This window comes from Dromaius novaehollandiae, chromosome 24 (genome assembly GCF_036370855.1).
Source record: "Dromaius novaehollandiae isolate bDroNov1 chromosome 24, bDroNov1.hap1, whole genome shotgun sequence".
Taxonomy (NCBI): Eukaryota; Metazoa; Chordata; class Aves; order Casuariiformes; family Dromaiidae; genus Dromaius; species Dromaius novaehollandiae.
This window is the reverse complement of record NC_088121.1, coordinates 9,099,293-9,117,820: the sequence shown is the minus strand read 5'-3', so window position 1 is coordinate 9,117,820 and position 18,528 is coordinate 9,099,293. Positions and strand designations below refer to the sequence as shown.

Here is an 18,528-nt window from a genome sequence, read left to right as displayed (position 1 = left end):
GATCAAGTGCTCCTTCCTGACCCTGAAACTCAAAGGGAATCTGTAACTATTCACAATGTGTTACTTATTGCTAGAGTGCAGATGATCAGAGCAAATTTTCTCACTCGTTACTGTGAAATTCACTACTGTCGGTGTGGAAATTTTTTACATGATCTTGCACAATTTTACTTAACAAAGCGGAATGTAAATTTTCTCATGGTTCTTTTTCTTTATAGGGGGTAAGAACTGAATGTTTTGTTTTTCACAGCTGCCTTGTTTTTTGCACTGTACATATGTGTATATATATACACGCACACACACGCATAACTAGCACATAATTCATCTGTACTTGTTTTGGTTTAATTAAAACTCTATTATTCAAAACCTCTTTTTGAACCTGTCCGTGTAAGCTGTGCAAAATATCTCCTTTTGAGGACAAGTCTCCTGTTTCCCTCTACGGGAATGAGACCATACTGTTCCCAACTGAGGTTGGAATAGGAATGGTTTCCTGCTGCTTGATTTCTAATTACATAAATGGAAGGGGAAAAAGTGGAAATTCTAAGTACCAAAAGGCATGTTAAATTTAGTATAATACACTCATCTGGAAACTATCACATTTTTCCTTCTTCTTAAGCCTGCTGAAATCATTGCTTCATCTAACTGTAGCGTGATTTGGACCAGTACCAAAAAGTGCAAACAAGATAGGCCTAAAAAAGTCAGGTGTCCCTCTCCAAAACTTAATGGGACCCTTTAGCGGAGGAGTTACTGTATTACCCTGGTGCGATTTTAATAGGAAAATGGTAGGTATAAAGTGAATAAAGAAACCATATCTCTATCTGGGGGAAGGAAAAAAAAAGAATAAGCTGTGTGCTGAATAGAACTGTTTTTGAACGTTTAACAACTCCCCGAGTGCTTGACTGGCTACAAATCTGACTCTTAACAGCTTGATTAGATGTCTGCTGAGGCTTTGAGATGAATAAACAAGTCACGGAAAAACAGAGACTGCAGGAAAAAAAATATCAAGCTGCTTTTCTATTGTTTATCTGAGTTCTTCATGTTTGATCAAGATACCGTCATTTCTTTGTATTTCAATCATGCCTGGCAGCCCTAGCCAAGATCAGGACCTTGCTGTATGTGGTGCTGTACACACAAATAAAAACCAGTCCCTGCCCTGGAGAATTTACAAACTAAACAGATGGGATTAAGGGAGGTAAAAAGGTTTATAATTCCCATTTTAAAGATGGGCGAAACTGTAGCCAAGGTCAGTGATAAGTCTTGGAGGGAATGTGGCATGCAGCTGAGACTCTAATTTGAGTCGAGCTATTGACTCAATCAGCCTTCCTTTCTGACTTTTTTTTTGCTTGGCAGGTCATGGAGTCTCAGGGGAAAGCTGCCCACTTCATAGTCTGGGAGACTCCAGAAGGGTATGTTCTGTAACCATTTGCTGTCCTGACGTTGCCCCAAATTCTTCGTAGCAAATCTCTCGTGAGCTGGCAATTCTGTTTTGGGTACAAAACGCTGACATCCTCAATACTGACTGTAGAGTAAATCTGAGGCTGGTAAGGAGATAACTGAAGAAAATGTATTCCCAATTCTTTGTATCGCAACCACGTCTAGGAGCCCTTCTCAGGCAATAGGATGCTGCTGTGTTAGGTACAACATAAGCCTAGTACCAGAAGATGGTCGTAGTCCTAAATATGAAATTAGGTAACAGATACGGATGGAGGGAGGAGATCAAGGGGACAGTATCATTCAAGCAGTGGAGGCACAGTGGTGATGGCATAACTGCTAACTCTTCCAGAGAGTTCACAAGGGTGATTCTCCAAAGGAAAAGGAATTGGTTTTCCAGATGTTTTCACTGAGTTCCCCCCAAGCTTCTGGAGCAATGCAGAAGAAAGTGCAAAGATCCACTCGGGTGGATGTCTGGGCTCAAGGAGGCTGTGGTTACCCTGATAGCGAGAGATCAGCTGGAAATGGTAGAAAAAAGTAGAGCTGTAGCTCTTATGCTTTAGCTAGAAGGGAGAGGCTAGCGGCAGAGCTGGGGAGGGTGTGCTAGGAAAACCACTTCTTGCAGCAGTGTTGTGAATCAGCAAGGCGTTGCTGACCCTTTCTCTTGCTCTGGGCTGGCTGTGTTTTGTTGCTTTTTTTCCCCCCCCCCAACACGCACATCCTGACAGTAAGAAATAAACTTTTTCTTTCTCTTTGTTGTCTCCCACCCCGCCCCTGCCTTTGTAAAGGGGACTGGTGTGAATTTTGGCACGCTGGCCCCAGTAGGCAGCTGTATGCAATGCACACTGTGTCTTAACTGCTCGGAGAGTCCAGCATATAGGCCACCCACAGTGAAATGCCTAACTGAGATTGAAACAAAATGGGAACATAGTTTATGGAAATTCAGCTGTGGATTGCTGTTTCTCTTGTGACTTCTGGCTGTCAGCACTTAGCTGTGCAGCATTGCTGGCTATTTAGAGCTGGATGTTCCTTGTGGTGGATACTCACCTCCTGTATCTTATAAAGATGCTGAGAAAGTTGTTGGTGGCTAATAAATCACTCTTCATCTCTAGTCTTTACTGGTACTGCTTGAAGAGACTCCAGCTCTGGGCTAGGAGTGTCTTCCCCTTCCTAGAAACGGTCATGCCCTTATCAGTTCAAATTCAGTTCATAAATCTCTTGTTGTATGAAGGAGTATGTTTCTTTTTAGAAGGTCTGGAGGGTATTCTTCCTCCCCCTCAGAGCTGTGCTTGAACTAGTGACTAACAGCTTAACCGAAAGCCATTACTAATCCCATGAGCCATGCATTCCCTGCAGATTTAGGAGTCCAGTGGTGATAGAAGGTTTCCAACTAGCCACCGAGGCGCAGTGTCATTCCCCTGGGAGTAATGTGCATTTTATAGGCTGATTCAAAGTCAGCTAGACTCACCTCTGACTCGCAGGCTGGGTCCTGAGGGACAGTGCTTTGCTACTTGGAGGACAGTTATGGCTCCTACAGTTTGCCCTGCTTACATCCGTGGTGTTTTCAGAGAATTTTTTTAAGTTCCTAGATTTGTACTGCCGTGGGTATGGCATCCTCTGCCAGTCACGTTTTCCATCCTGACTGAATCTCCTAGGAATGCAGACTGCTAGATGATGACCTCAGGAATGTGGGTTGTATTGGGTCTAAGGCACGGACACTCCACCTCTCTCTGCAATACCCAAGCGCTCGTGGGTTGGCTTTTATCGCCAGCCCTGGCAAGGATAACCTGTGACCCTGAGCAAGTTATTTCATCTTTCTGAACCTCAGTTTTCTCTCCTGTAAAATGGAGATTCTCTCTCCACATGGTTGTGGCATCGAGATCTGCTTCATTCAGAGGTAAAATCCAGCTCTGTGCTGTGAGCTAGCATATATTCTGGGACCCCAGCGTTTACTACCCATCTGTGTGGAAGGTGAGTGGTCCTACACTTTCTTACCACGCTTCCATTTCTTCCAGTCACCTGCTTCTCTATCACCAAACTCCTGGGCCTTCTTTCCAAGAAAGGATGCTATAGCACAGAGCAATAAGGCAGACGAGAGAAAGGGCTGTAGTTATCAATGGAATAAGGAGAAAAGAGGCTTAGGCTAAAGGATGTATGTGCCATGGGTGACATAGCCTCTCTCTTTTTAGGAGTCTCTTTCTAGGTTCAAAGGTTGACCAAGGCCACATGAAGAAAGAGTCATTGGGTGTCCTGATGATCCCACATTTGATTTGCAATGCCACAGTGCTCTGGGGTCTGTGGGTGCCGTGTGTCCCTCTGGAGTCAGTATAATGCTTGTGTTATTTGTAATTTTCATTAATAATCTGGAATTAAGTGTAAAAATGGTGGCTGATTAATAATTACTATTTAGTGGGAAACTCTGAAAGTGAAAAAGCAAGCGGAGAAGTGTAAATTTTAATATAGTCAAATGTGGAATTCTGTATCCAGACACAACGAATGCAGATCATACCTGGGGACTGTAGGTGTCCGTTCTGCAAAAGACTTGGGGGGTTACAGTCGGTAAGGGACTAAAAACATCCGATCTTCATTGCGAAACAGAGGCCACACTGATCCTTGAGCAAACATCAGCAATGTGTGTTGAGAGAAACTAGGTGGCTAGGTTAAAATATGGAAGCAACTTCATGGAAGGGAGGAAAATGCAGGAACTGAAGGGTTTGCTGACAGAAAGAGGCGTAACGAGAGGCAGTGGCTAGAGGCTGAAGCCCGACCCGTGCAGACGATCAGTGAGGCACTGAATTATAGCCGTGTGACCGGGACAAACTAGCAAAGGAATTGGGGGATTTTTCAGCTCTTGGTGTCTGAACCCAAGCTGAAGCTTTTCTGGAAGTCCTGCTCTATCCAGATGCAAGTTTCTGTGCTCCACCTGGGAGTAACAGGGTGAAATCTAATGCCCTGTGACACACATGGATTCATATCAGATGATCTAACTGTTCCTGTAGGCCATAAATTCCCCTAAACTTCTAAGGCCATAAAGGTTGACTGCACTGTTCTTGGTCTCCTTCCCATGGCTTAACTGTGAACTGAAGGCTTGTTAGACACTCCCTGAAGATGTCCCTGGCATGGTTCTCAGATGTAAGACGACCTATTTCTAGGCCGATTATTGCTGCTTTGTTCTCCCAGCTCCTCCCTTTTGGATTGTTTTCCTTGGTTTTGTTGGAGGGAATGGCTGATGGTGCGTGCTTCCCCCCCCACCCCCTTTTTCCGGGCATGGGGCCCGGTTTTTGTTTTATTTTCTCCGAAGATTACATGGTTTTGTAGATAATCTGTGGGGAGATGGGGTATTTCATATGTCAATAAATAGATCTTTGAATGATAGATGGATGGAAGCCTAAGGCCGGAGCTGCAGGAGCATCCGAGGGCTGGGACCGGCGGTGCGCTGGAAGCCGCGGGAAGGTCTGCCTAGTTGTGCTCTTTGCACCGTGTCACACTGAACAGAGAAAACGAATTTCCCGGATTTTTTAAGGCCTGAGAAATAATTGCCTTAAATCTTTGGGAACATCCTAGTAGGGGACACACTTGTGGGAGGCTCTAGTTTACTATCTGCTAACGTGTGGATTTTATATCCATATTAGGAATAAATAGAGGTAGGCTGGCAGATCGAGAGAAGGTCACTGTGACTCCTCTGAGCACAGGATGAGCCGACAGTTATTTAACTGAGGCTTCCCTAATCTGGCCCGTGAAGTAATGTTAACTCTTGTCTTGCACTGGAGCAGCTACTGAGGCAGTCGTAATCTGTGGCAAAAATTAAAAACAGAATAACGAAAAATCGGTCCAATGCTAGCACAGAGCCGTTGGCACGCTCGAGAAAGCGGGGATAAGCGAATGTCCCCTGGCAAGTTACGTTCAGCTCCTCCTCAGCTGCAACAGCGTACTCAGAAATCACGATCCCGCTTCAGGGCAGGAGGAGGGAAGGAATGAAAGCAGACTTGTCAAGGTCCCACATTTCTGTGATTTTATGAACCACACCCTCTAAAATATGAAAATCCTGTTATCACCTTAAGCTTTATATTTGCATTTATGTTCTGGGATAAGACGGGGAGCGGAGGAGTTTAATCTGCGAGGGGAACACATCCATTCCTGTTCCTCCGTTACCTTCATGTCAAAAATGCTGAAATTCTCGTGCAGTAACAGCACTGCAGAAGCCGGGACCTCTGATTTTGGGTGCTTTCCTTAAAGGCTGGTGCGTTTGTGCATGAGCCTCTCTGTGCGGCCGCAGCGCAGAGTCGCTCCGGGCTGAGTCACCCCGGCTCAGGCGGGTGCTGGTTTCCTTTCGGTAATGTGCAAAATGTTCCCTGCGCACATGTGTGTGTTCTGAGCTTGCGCTGCTGGTCGTCGGGTCGTAGGCGCTTCGGTGCCGGCACCGTCTCCAAACACACACGGCACCTTTTGCGACGGGGCCCCGAGCTTGGCCGGGGCCTCCGGGCAACGCCGCAGAAAAAATAATTAATATAATATAAAGCTCTGAGCGATTGCCGCGAGAGGAAGTTCTGTAGCAAAAAATTAAGATGGTTATCAGAGGGTTGTAGTGGAGTCAGAGGAAAACGATATTTCTGAAGGAGAAGGAAAAAAAGCAGTTTGAACTCTTAGGGAAGAGGGCACCTGCAAACGAAGCCCCTTCCCGGATAGAAACTGTCCCTGCGGACGTGAACCGAGGGAGCGTGCGTGACCTGAGCTGCTGGGGAGGAGAGGGAGGGAGGGAAGAAGGGGCCTGGGCAAGGTGGAGAATAAAGCGATTAGACACACTTGGACTTGCTCGGAGATGGGAGGGGTACATTTTTTTATATATATATTTTTTTTTTCATGTATATATATATATACTGCTGCCCCAGGGCCCCCAAATGCGTTGGCACCACACTACAGAGAAACCACTAATCCCGCTCGCCGCGGGGAGGGGACGGGACTCGCGCGTTCGGCCCCCTGTCCAAGGCAGGGCTGACGGGATTAGAGGAAACAGCTGGCTCGAGTCTCGCCCGGCGGGAGCTCGCGGTCGCGGGGCTTGCGGAGACGAGCGCCCCGCTGCCGGCTCGCGTCCCGGGTCGTTCGCTGAGCCCAGATGTTTCCAGATGCTGATGCGCGGCGGCGGGGGCATGCGGTCCTGGCACCCGGCCCGTGGCATCCTCTCCCTTCGTGCCCCTGAGCTCGCGGGGGGACATCACACCCCAGCTTTCTCGCTCGCTGGGCAGTGAAATCTTCACCTTCATCTCCTGGCAAGGGCCTGGCGCGCTGCGTCTTGGGGTGGCGAACGCCGCTGCCCAGATGTTTAACGAGCAGCTCCGTGCTCCCGCACCCTTCGCCCCCTCTTCTCCCGGCTGCCGTTCCCGCGTGCGGTTGCCAGCACCCAGCTGTGGGCAGGGAGCCTTGGAATCCGCATTCGGACGCGGATAAAAGCAAGGGTTTTATTTTTAACTCACACATACGCCCTTCTCATTCTCACGCCCGCGGTTCCCAGTCCTGTCCCGACAAGCGGGGAGCCCCTGGCGCCGCGGGCGCTTGTCGGCAGGCCGAGACGGCAGCGCCGGCCGAGGCGGGGAAGCTCCTGCAGACCCGGCAGCGGGTTCCCGCAGTGCCCGAAAGCCTCCGCGGTCCGGCAGCGAGGACGAGGACGAGGACGCGCATGGGCGCGTGGACGTTTTGGTGGAGGCCGCGTGCGCCTGTATGCGCGCCGTAGCCGGGGTCCGTCCAAACAACATCTGCAGGCATCGGGCCGGCGCTCCTCATCCTGGCTGCGGTACTGCGTTGCCGAGGAGGAAGGGGAAAGGGTCGGCCCAAGGCTCCGACAGCCTCTCAGCAGCTCCTTTATCCTCCGGCCAGATTGCTCTGTCGTGCAGCACCTCTCGCTGTTTCTTCTGACACCAGAAAACCTGAACTCTGCTCCTTGTGCCTTCCCCCCGCAAGATTTACGGATTGCTTTTCTGTTTACGATCCAGGGACGTGAGCGAATACGAGGAAGCGGCGAATGAGCTGCACGCTGGCCCGCATCTGCGCTCCACTCGGCGTAACCAGCGCCCAAGGCCGAGGACCAGCTGAGATCCCACCAAAGCCACCGAAACATGGACCTGGGGCGCTCGGGCGGATTTCACCTTGATGCCCTCAGGCGGTCGCTTCGTGGCTGGCCGTACCTACGTCGTATTTTACCTTGCTTCATCCCTAGACCCGACAACTTGCTTCCAAGGATGATACGCGCCGGGGGGGACTAGGGTTTAGGTTCCCAACCAGGAACGTGGTTGTGGCCATGGGCTGCTCCACCGTCTCTCGTTGGCCCTTTGGAAGTGAGCAGGTCCCTGCGGCTTGGGGCCGGATAGGTTGTATCCCATAGGATAAGAAAGCGTCGATGGAAGCAGGGTTTTGCCATCCTGCTTGTTTCTAAAATCCTTTTGTCCTGGAGCTGGAAGGAACCAGGCGGCAGGAAACGGTTCCTTCGCTGGCAGCCTCCAGCCCCTGCCAGCTAACGCCCAGCCCCGGAGCTTGCTTTCCTAGCTCCCCCCCAGCAGCTCTGCCAGCGGTCGCTGCCTTTCCATCTTCTCTTTCTGCTTCTCTCATCTTCCTGCATGCGGATCTTTAGGCAGCCGGAGCCAGCAGCGCTCCTCCAGGCCTGGCCGGTATCTGATTCGGGTGGTGCTGAGCCCGGGTTTAGCGCGGCGGCCTCCAGTACATTAACTGCATCTTTGTGGGAACAGAGGCTTTCCGGTCTCCAAGAGTCGTCCTGACCGAGAGCGAGCCATGGACAGGGTTCACTGGGAATGTCGGTGGCTGTTAGGTTTTTAATGGGAGAGAGAAAGAGAGAGAGAAAGAAAGAAAAAGAGAAAGAGACAAAAAGAGAGGTAGAAAGGGAAGGAAAGCAGGAAAGGGAAGGAAGAGAAAGTGACAGAAAAGGAAAGCAAGAAGGAAGGAAGAGAAAGCAACAGAAAAGGAAAGAAGAGGGAAGGAAGAGAAAGCAGGAAGGAGGGAAGGAAAGCAGGAAGGAGGGAAGGAAAGGAAGAAAGGGAAGGAAGAGAAAGTGACAGAAAAGGAAAGCAGGAAAGGGAAGGAGAGCAGGAAAGGGAAGGAAAGCAGGAGGGAAAGAAAAGAAAATAAAAGAAAAAAGGAAAGGAAAGGAAGAGAAAGCAACAGAAAAGGAAAGACAAAGGAAGGAAGAAAAAGAGAAAAGGAAAGAAAGGAAGGAAAGAAAGAGATAGAAAAAGAAGAAAAAGAAAGAAAAAGAAGGAAAGAAAAAGAAAAGAAAAAGAAAAGGAAGGAAAGAGAGAAAGAAAAAGAAGAAAAAGAGAAAGGAAGGAAGGAAAGAAAGAAAAAGAAGAGAAAGAAAGGAAGGAAGGAAGGAAAAAGAAGAGAAAGAAAAGAAAAAGAGGAAAAGAAAGGGAGGAAAGAAAAGAAAAAGGGAAAGGAAAGGTAAGGAAAGGAAAGCAACAGAAAAGGAAAGAAGGAAGGAAGAGAAAGAGAAGGATAGAAAGGAAGGAAAGAAAGAGAAAGAAAAAGAAGAAAGAAAAAAAGAAAGGAAAAGGAAGGAAGGAAAGAAAAGGAAAAAAAGAGGGAAAGGAAAGGAAAAAAGACACTAGGAGAAGGTGACGAAGAGAAGACAGCCAGCCTCGGCGGAGCCCCTTCCCCCGCGCTTCCCGCGGCCGGATCCCGCCCCGGCCCCCGGCACCGCCGCCACCTCCCCGTTAGCAGCAGCGCCTGCGGGCGGCCCGGGCTCCGTGCGCCCCGCCGGGACTGCGGGCACCGCGGCCGCCTCCCGCGGCGCTGCCCTCCCTCCTCCCTCCCTCCATCCCTCCTTCCCTCCCTCCTTCCCTGGTTGTGCAATCGCGAGCGGCGGGGCCGGCGGCACCGCCCGGAGCCCGGCACGGCGGGCGGGGGGGGGGGGGAGGCGGGCAGGGAGGCGGGAGCCGCCGCCGCCGCCGCCGCCCGCCCCGCGCCTCCGGGGGCCGCGGCGCCGAGGATGCGGCAGCCGCCGGGCACCGCCGCCCGCGGCCCCGGCTGCGCCCCCGGCGCCCCTGGGATGCGCCCGCCGCCGCCCGCCCGGTGAGTACCGCGCCGCTCCCCCCCCCCCCGCCGCCGCCTTCCTCCCCGTGCTCCCCCCGGCGGCACCGGTGGCCGGGGGACGAGGCGTTGCCGCGGGCAGGAATCGGTTGCAGATGCGGCGGCTGCGGCGGGATCGGCCCTAAAGCCTTTCCCAGCGCCGCCCGAGCTCGGGCGAAATAGCAGAGCGGGGCATGGGGGGCCGCTCGGTGCCGCACGGCCGCTTCCCCCGCTCCTTCGGCTCCGAACAAAACCGCGGAGCAAAGAGCGGAGACTTCGCTGTACTGATTATCCGAAACACCGGCGGACGCGTAGCGATAGTTGGGATATCGGAAAGGAAGGAAAATTTCCGGATGGCTCGACAGTAAACGCTTGGTACTGGGAAAGTTTGTGCCGAAGATGATTTTACACCCGTACGTCCTGCAAATAGGTTTTGTGCTTCCTGCAGTATCACAAAGGACTGTGCACGATACATCTCTACCTGCTTCGTGAGTAATAACACGGCGCTTCGGTCTGTGCAGGTTCGGGTTTGCTGTGTACGACAACCTCCGCATTTTGCACGCGGCGGGGATTTCTGGTTTTTGCAGGGAGCTGTTGGCAGGGCAGGACATGACCGGGCTCATTTTCGGGTTGCGTTCGAGCCGAGCCGGACAATCCCGTGTGCTTTAACATGCTGCTAATGTTTATCTCACACGGACATGGGGCATTTAGAAAGAAATGCATATAGGATTTACCACGTCCGCTTCCAAACAGCCTCTGCGACGTGGGGTCGGGGCAACGCAGCTTTGCCGTACAGATTTTTGGGGGGAAATTTGCACCCCACTGAAGCGAGTGGCAAAGATCCTGGTGCTCCTGTGAGGCTCGGATTTCCCTCGGGTTTTTAGCCCGAGAACTTAATGTCCTGTCTGCATCGTCCCTCCAGCCCCGAACCGGTCGCATACAAAGGGCACTTCTGCTCTCTGAATGCGGTTTCCCATCTCGGAAAAGGCAGCTTGCCTGGGATTTGCAAACCACAGGATGGGAAGTGGAATTCGCCCTCGGTATAAAAACCCCGAGCGTTTGCAAACAGCCCGGAGAAGACGCCGGGATCTTGGCTCGACCTCTCTGTGCCGAATCACAGCTCGGGCGGTTTGCGGCGTTGCAGAGCGGGCGAGCGAGCTCGTCCTCCCCGGGGCCCAGCCGCGTTTCTCCAGGAAAACAGTCAAATCGCGGGGAGTTTCGGGTGCCGGGCAGCGCAGGATCGGGCCCCGAGGCAGACTGCTTTTAAAGTCGCCCTCGGGACCTGCCCGCGGCGGAGTAACGGCGATCGCGGCATGGCTTTCCCCCCGGCATGGGGCTGGGCTGTCCCCCTTGCCCAAGCCGAGATTTCGGGAGCTCGCAGCCGCCTGAGCTCTGCAAGCGCGGGCAGGATCGGGCCCTCGCTGCGATCGCTCTCAGATGTGGCTTTAGCCTCCTGCTCCGCCGCAAAGAGAAACCGATGCCGGGCGGCTCGTGCGGAGGGGACGAGCTCGTTTCACCCTGCTTCCCGGGCCTGATCCTGCAATCGGGAGAGGCCACGAAAACGTCAAGTGTCGCGTCCGGCCCCCGGCGCGGCTGGGAGTGATCGGAAACACCGACGGGGCTGCGAGGTGCTACCTAACTGCTGGGATCCCCTGGCCCTGCTGTGCCACGTCGTTTCGTAGCTCGGATCGGAGATGGGACCGTCGATCCCCCGGGGGAACAACGCGGGCATTGCTATTTACACCGCCAAAACTGGAAAGGCCGGCGGAGTTTAAAGCAGCGATAAAAAACCGAGCGTAAAACAGCGACACCGGAGTCGATGGGAGCTGCGCTATCGACCTGGCTGCGGCCAGCTCCCATCCCCGCCTGCGAGACGGCCTCGCGCCGCGCGTGGGTTAAATTAAAAATAATCATCACCATCATCATCCCGGTGGCCACTTTTTACTGGAACTGGTTTTCTCTGGTTCCAGTTACGCTTGTTTTGAGTAGGACGAGCGGTGCCAGATCCTGACCTCATTTGCGCCAGGCAGGCGGAGGAGCCGGTCCCAGTTTACCTCACCCTGAGCGAAAGCGGAACTGGGCCCACTGGGAGAAACGCTCCCCCCGGCCTTCCTCGGGGAAACGGCCGGTGCCTGCTTGCGAAGCGAAAGCTGCTGAGAGCGAACCCTCCCCGGAGGCGGTTCGGATCTCAGCCGGGTCCTCCCGAAAGCTGCTTTCACCGAAAAAGGAGGAGAGAGGCCGAAAAAGGAGCAGAGAGGCCCAAAAAGGAGGAGAGAGGCTGAAAAAGGAGAGAGGCCGTAGCATCAGCTAAAGGCAGCGCAAAGGGCTGGGGTGACAGCGAGCCGGGTGCTTTGGGGACATGCAAAAGGTGACTGAGATGTCTCAATTAATGATGCTGCGGAGGAGGAGGAGAAGATGATGGATCCCCCCCATCCCCGCTGGATCCCCCCTTCCCTGCCGGCCGGGAGCCTGGTGCCTGCAGCGGCCAGGAGGCAAACAGCTCTGCAAAGACTGTGAAGTGCGAGATACCCTTCCTGCGCGGCGTTTTCCGAGGATTTGCATCCGAGCCGAGCCTCTGCGCATCCCGACACGCGAGCGAGGCCTCAGGCTGCAGCGTCACTCGCAGCCGTGTTTGCAAGCGCCCGTTTTCCATACCATCCGCAGTGCGCGGGTGCGACCCGCTGCCGGGGACCGCTCCAGCCGCGGCACGTTACCGACGCGTCCTGCCTCGCCGACGGCCTCGGCGCGGCTGAAATCAGCTACCAGAAACCGTTCGTATCACTCCTGCCTCCTCCCCAGGCCGTTAGCGTGTCCCTCTTCCAGCAGAGCCCCCTTAGGACCCTTCCCTAAGCCTCTCTCAGTCCATACGTAGCTTTCGAATGACTTTTGTAGGTAAAGGAGCTTGGATTTTTCCTCCAGCTGCATAAAATGAGTTTCTCAAGTGCTCAGTGCGCGCTCGAGAAGCCAGATTTAAGATCCCGGGGTGCTGAGCTCTTCTGAAATGCTGGCCAAAACGGGGAGGGGAGAGGGCTTTAAAACCACTGCACTGCTTTTCTCTCTTTCTGCTTTATTTCTGTGAATCGCCCAGCCATGCTCAAGTGAAAATTAATATGTTATTGCAAGGGAAGCGCTCAGGTTCGCCGTGTTTGAAAGGAGCAGAGACGGCCCGATTCGGAGCGGGAAACAACACGGTTTTGGGGTTGACGTGGATCAAACGAATTTGGGGGATTGCAGGCACAGCAGGGGAGTCCCCTGAAGCATGGTGTGCTTTGTGTTTTTTGCCACCAAATTAAAAACGCAAAACTATCAAAGTTTAGCTAAAAGCAAATTTCAAGGAAGGGAAAAGTATCGAATAAAATTAATTGTTCTGATTTTTTTCAGGACACAGCAAGCTTTCAGGTTTTCCCTGTTTAGATTGAAACTTTTTTTACTAAGAGTGACCCGTAATATTTTTTTTGTTCTGCGTAAGCAAATATTATTTGAGTTGAGATTCCTAAGAGGCAATTCCCTGTCGTATCCAGGGTCCGTCCGAGCCCTTCTGCCTTTTCCTCTTTCCAAGCAAAAGCTCGGGGGTTTCTTGTCTCCCACAGCCTGGGATGCTGCGTGTGTGGCCATCAGCACGATATACCTGCGTCTGCGTTTTTATGTCTTTGGCAAAACTGCAAGATCCTGGATAAGGAAATACATATAAATCTATTAAACTACTCAAGAAACGTTCCCCGCGTCCACCTGCAGGCTCGTCTTGTATTACGGCGTGCACTTCCCTCCGGAAAACGAGGGTAAAACTGATTAGATCTGTTTTATTTTCCCCCAGAAGCGTTTGGTTTCCAAATGGCCGGGAACAGCTGTAGGCCGGACGGTGGGAACGCAGCCGCCGGGGTAATTCCCGCCATCGTCCCCCAGCCGATGGCACCGTGCACGTTTTCCCAGCTGCTCCCAGGGGCCGGCGAGGGCTTGTCCCGCTTCCCCGACTCCCGCGAGGCCCCGGGGCCGCCGGGACGGCGGGATCGAGCTCCTCCGAAAGAGGAAAGGACGTAGGGAACCGGGCTGTGATAGAAGTGGGTTTTTCTGGCGTGGGGCCTCCGCGGTGATGAACCCCGCTGCAGGGCAGAGCCAGGTAGCTGCTCCTCCCGCACGGGCCCGATCCAGAGCCCGCAGCACCGGCGTAGCCCCAGGCTGAGGTTTGCAGCGGGCAGAGGCGAAGGGACCGCGGAGGAAGGAGCCTGGGAGGAAGCCCCGATGCAAGAGAAAAGCGGAGAGACCCTCAGGGGCTGCCAGAGCTGAGCTGCACTTTCTGCTTGAAAAACTTTGACTAGCAGGAAAAAAAAATGAGAAAAAAGTGCCCCGATGCGGGGAAGAGAAAGATCCCGCTGTGCGCGGGGAAGTGCTTGCTCCTGCCGGCAGGCCGGGCCGGGGTCAGCGCCGAGGAGCGCACGCTTGTTCCTTTAGGGGCTGCAACGTGTAATTTAGCTTGTCACGGAGGAATGTGCTCAATGCCTTTATTTAATCAGGAGGTCACAAACCTGCTCGGGTGCCTCGTCTCCCTTTCTCCCTTCCCTTCCCTTCCCAGCCGGGGGGGAGAGGGAACACGGTGCTTTTGTCTCCGGCCCGGTGGCTGCTGTCAGAGGAATGGATTTAGCGGCAGCTCCGTTCGCATGACTGGTTTGAGCTATGCCAGGGGACACGCCGCGGCGGCAGAGCAATCCCAGCTCCCTCCCAAACTCGGCTGCATCGGATATTTTCCATAAACCTCGAGGCTTGCTGGAAACGTGGACCTGAGGGTGCTGGCACGTTCTTGGGAACGGGAAATGCCGCGTGGATGCGGCCCGTTAAGGGGCTAAACCCAACCAAATCGCTCCAGCTCTGTGGAGGGACTACGTCTGGCCATGGCTCTGCTGCGACTGGCAGGTCCTGGGCTGCAGGAACACCTCTCCCTCCCCAAAAATGCCCCAGGGAAGCACGGCCGTCAGCGTTGACACCGTTTGCCTCTTTGCCCTTGGGTGTGGACGCAGAGAAACCTGGAAAAAACCCATCACCGCCTTCTTTGGAAAGAAGGAAATTGCGTGTGGAAGTGAACTTGTGTGCTGACTCCAGAGGAATTTCGGCTGTTCCCCAGGGGGTTGCGAGCGCTGTTTGGGTCACATCCCGGCTCTGATCCCGGACTCGCCTTTGGGAGCGGGATTCCTCGGCACGGAGCCGCTGGCATTTGAGGAATGAGCGATGCTCCCTGCAGAAAGCCCAGCGAACCGAGCGGGCGTGTGGCATGGCTGTGTACGTTTTAGCAGAAGCTGCAGAATTCCCCTGCTGAAACGGAGAAATTCCCCGGGAGCAGAAACAAGCCCTACGGATCGTCTTTGGCACAAACAGGCTGGGGAAAGCTTTGAGAAGGAGCTGACAGATTTAACCGCCCGGCTTTCATTATCGGGCAGGGAAAGCTCAGGGGCTAAAACCCTCTGCTTATCTCGAGCCGAAACCTGCAGACCTGCTTTGTGTGGATACTCTCGCCAGGGACCCGGGGGACTCCGGGAACAAGTGTTGTGGCTGTGACTGAGGGTTAGGAAGCCCGTGGAGGTGGTGTCACGTTATACCCTCGTGTTTCCCTTATAATCAGGGACCCAAAGTCAGCAGAAAGCCCACCTGAGTGCTCGGGAGCGGAGGTGCCCATCCGTGACCTGGGATGGAGGATGGAGAAACATCTTCCTCTCTCTCTCATCTCTCATGAAGGGCAGTTCTTGAGTCCGACCCAAGCGGTCGTGACTCGGGAGGGCAAAAGCTTCAGCCCCATCATGACCTCGAAGTGGCTGAGCTGAAGTCACGGTAGGGCATCTCGATGGCTTTAGCTAGACCCGGTGGTCCTCAGGCCGAGGACGTGTCAGCGGAGAGCCTGCAGGTAGACTGAGCGCCCGGGGGGACGCCCGGCCGGGATTTCCTTCCGCAGAACTGCTTCTGACACCGGTGCTGGATAAACCGGGCGTTGTCCCTTGCCTTCTTCCCCAGCAAACGTTAAGGGCCGGGTCCAGGAGCCATGGGAAGCAATAGGAATCTTTCCAGTGTGGGCTTTGGATCGTCGTCCGGATAAACAAACAGAAGGAAATAACAAAAAACATGGTTCGAACACATATTTCAGAAAGCACGAATGTCTGCCTCTTGCTGCGACTCCATCCAAACCCCACAAAGGAAAAAACTTCCCTATTTCCATGATGCTTTTCCGCCTGCCTTTCCCCAGCGATTGGGAGTGTTAATGCAGGCACCTCGGCTCGAGAGCACGGCTGGCCCGCAAGAAACCTTGCACGGGATTTCTCGGGGGGGGTAAGTCACCTTCAGGGCCGACCACCTTCACGGGCGAGGTTTAAGCCTCGTGTTAAAAGGACCCCCCCTCGTTTGCAGGCCGAGTTCCCGTGCTCAGAGTAGCCGTCTGACGGCCTCGCCGCCGAACTGGAGTGGCTCTATAAAAATAAATGCCGTGCTGGGTGTTTCTGCGGGTTTCTGGCCTCCGGGTTGAGGTTTCCGCCGCTCCTCGCTTGCTCCCGCTGCCTCGCAGCGACACCTGCTGCGCATTTCCAGGAGGAAAGCCGCGGCTTTCCCAGAAAAGCCATCCCTCTGCTCTGGGAAGGCTTGCCGCAAGGCCAGCTTTGGCTTTTAAGGTGGGGGAGTGGGAAGCGGGGAAGCCGGCTCCTTCCTCGAATAAAATCGTCCCAGCTTGCTCATTTTCCTCCCTGCTAACGCTTTGCTCTCTGGCTTCAGTTGTAGGGTTTCGGCGGAGCTGGCCATGATGCTATGGTTGGTGGTCGGCGCCCTCCTCCCAGCGCTGCTCCTGGCCGCGCCGCCCCCCATAAACAAGCTCGCCCTCTTCCCGGACAAGAGCGCTTGGTGCGAGGCGAAGAACATCACCCAGATCGTGGGGCACAGCGGCTGCGAGTCCAAGTCCATCCAGAACAGGTACGGGCCCCCGCTCCGTGCGGACGTGGACGCGGCCCATTTCCCTTTGGCGATGGCACCGGAGCGGCCACGGGACCGTCACTCGCGCAGGAGGCCGGGCACGATGTCCTGCCTCCGTGTGTCGCGGTGCAAAGTCAGATCCCTTTCTGCCTCGCTGGGAAGAGCCAGCGCCTACCCTGAGCCCTCGTCCTTCCTCCTGTCTCCGCAGGGCCTGCCTGGGACAGTGTTTCAGCTACAGCGTCCCCAACACCTTCCCTCAGTCCACGGAGTCCCTGGTCCACTGCGACTCCTGCATGCCAGCCCAGTCCATGTGGGAGATCGTGAGTATCCCTGCCCGCTCCGCGGCCCTTCCTGCAGCCGGAGCTGGCCTCGCCCAGGGGCTCTCAGCCCTTGGGGCAGACGGTTTAGGCCAAACTTCAGCTTCCTCGCTGAGATATCCCATGACATAGCTTGCGGGTGGCCTTTGCAGTTAGCGCTGACGTCTCTGTTCCAGTGGAGCTCGGAAGCAGAGCCCCGCTTGAGTCAGTGCCAGGCTGACGCAACAGGTCTCCGTGGCCTGTGACCTGTGAGATGTTCCCAGGCTGCTCCGGTCTCGCAGACCGACGGAGGGGTTTATCCGTACGGGTCGCGAGCCGTCGCTTATGGTTTGAAGCCCGCTGATTCTGCAGGGCCTGGGGCAGGTCGGGCCGTCCGCAGCGGGACGCTGAGCCGGCGGCCGTCCCCTGCGCTCACTCGCCGCGTCCTCCTCCCACCCAGGTGACGCTGGACTGCCCGGGCAACGACGAGATCCCCCGGGTTGACAAGCTGGTGGAGAAGATACTTCACTGCAGCTGCCAGGCTTGCGGGAAGGAGCCGAGCCACGAGGGAGCCCTCTTCAACGTCTACCTGAACGCGGAGGAGAACATGCCCGCCGAGGGCCCCGGCCCCCACCACTACGCCCACCATCAACAGGAGGTGGAAGAGCCTCCGGCCTCCAGCCACCACCACCACGAGGAGGAGGGCGACGAGTGACCCGGCCCTCGGGGACTGTCCTTGCAGCCGGCAGCGGTGCGCGCGAGGGAGAGGGCCGGGGCTGGGGAGGGAGGGGGGCGGCGGCGGCTTTCCTTGTCTCGTAGCTACCCTGGCGCTTTGCTCTCCGCGGCGCCCCTTCGGTGGCACGGGCAGGGCTGGGGTGCGGACGTGGGGCTGGAGCTGCGGGGCGAAGAGAGGAAGGCTCGGGGGTTTCTGAAGCAAAACTACTTGCACATAATAGTAATAATATATTGAGAGAAGCGGGAGCCTGGGCAGAGGGAGCCGTGGCTGAGAGCAAGAGCGGAGCTGGGCTCCCTGGGGGCTGTCTGCAGGCTCCTGGACGTGCTGTGGGGTCCTTGCTGAGTCCTTCTGGGTTTTCCTCCTGTAAACGGCTCTTGCTTGGGGTGGGGGAAGGAAGGACGCAGCCTCCCCACGCTCCCGGAGGAGATGCACCTTTCTCCCGGGGCGTGCGGAGGGCTGGGACATCCCTTCTTCGTCCCACCTCCCCTGCCCGCCTGGGGCCGTGCGGGCTCAGCATGGACGCGCGGTTCCTCCTAGCACTTGCTGGATCCTGATCCATCCCCAAACCCCTCGTATTCGGTAGCTCTTAGGGAGTATTTTGCCCCCGAAGCGCCTCCGGGGCTGCGCGCGTGGAGGCTGCCGGGGTTGGCTGGTCCTCGGAGCCGCGGCATCGCGTGCCGGGGACGCCTCGCCCCGGCTCTCCGCCGCTCGGCCACGGCCCTGGGGACGAGGGAGCCGGATGGTGCCGGGGCTCCGCGGCTCGTAGCCCCTCTCCCCCCTCTCCCTGCTGCACTTTAAACCGTGGTGGAGGGAGAAGGGGGACGGTCCCGGGAGGCGGCTTCGCGGGCGACCGCTCCGGCCCCCGCTGCTCACGCGGGGCCGGGGTGGCCGGGGCGAGGGACGGCCCCAGGCCCCTTCTCTCTGCTGTATAAAGCTGATTTCTTTGGCGCTGTCCTGCCAAGAGCTTCCGGAGCTTGTAATCGATGCCCGCCCCCCTCCCCCTCCTTTTTACAGGTTTTTCTTAAATAAATTAGTTCTGACTTCCATTTCCCAGCG

The 18,528-nt window shown here is 55.1% G+C and overlaps 1 protein-coding gene across 4 annotated transcripts; it reads left to right on the top strand.

Annotated features, from left to right (window-relative positions):
• Positions 1-1,335: 1,335 nt before the first annotated feature.
• NBL1 (NBL1, DAN family BMP antagonist) lies at positions 1,336-18,518 on the top strand. Of its 4 annotated transcripts, none has more exons than XM_064497110.1 (4): positions 1,336-1,403; positions 16,246-16,440; positions 16,649-16,760; positions 17,197-18,518. In XM_064497110.1, the coding sequence occupies exons 1-4, from the start codon at positions 1,351-1,353 to the stop codon at positions 17,449-17,451; spliced, it is 615 nt and encodes a 204-aa protein (XP_064353180.1). In that variant the 5' UTR covers positions 1,336-1,350; the 3' UTR covers positions 17,452-18,518. The 4 variants fall into 4 exon arrangements, with proteins under 4 accessions (XP_064353180.1, XP_064353178.1, XP_025968266.2 ...); XM_064497108.1 differs by lacking the exon at positions 1,336-1,403 and adding an exon at positions 9,195-9,504; XM_026112481.2 differs by lacking the exon at positions 1,336-1,403 and adding an exon at positions 9,550-9,989.
• The last annotated feature ends 10 nt before the right edge of the window (positions 18,519-18,528 follow it).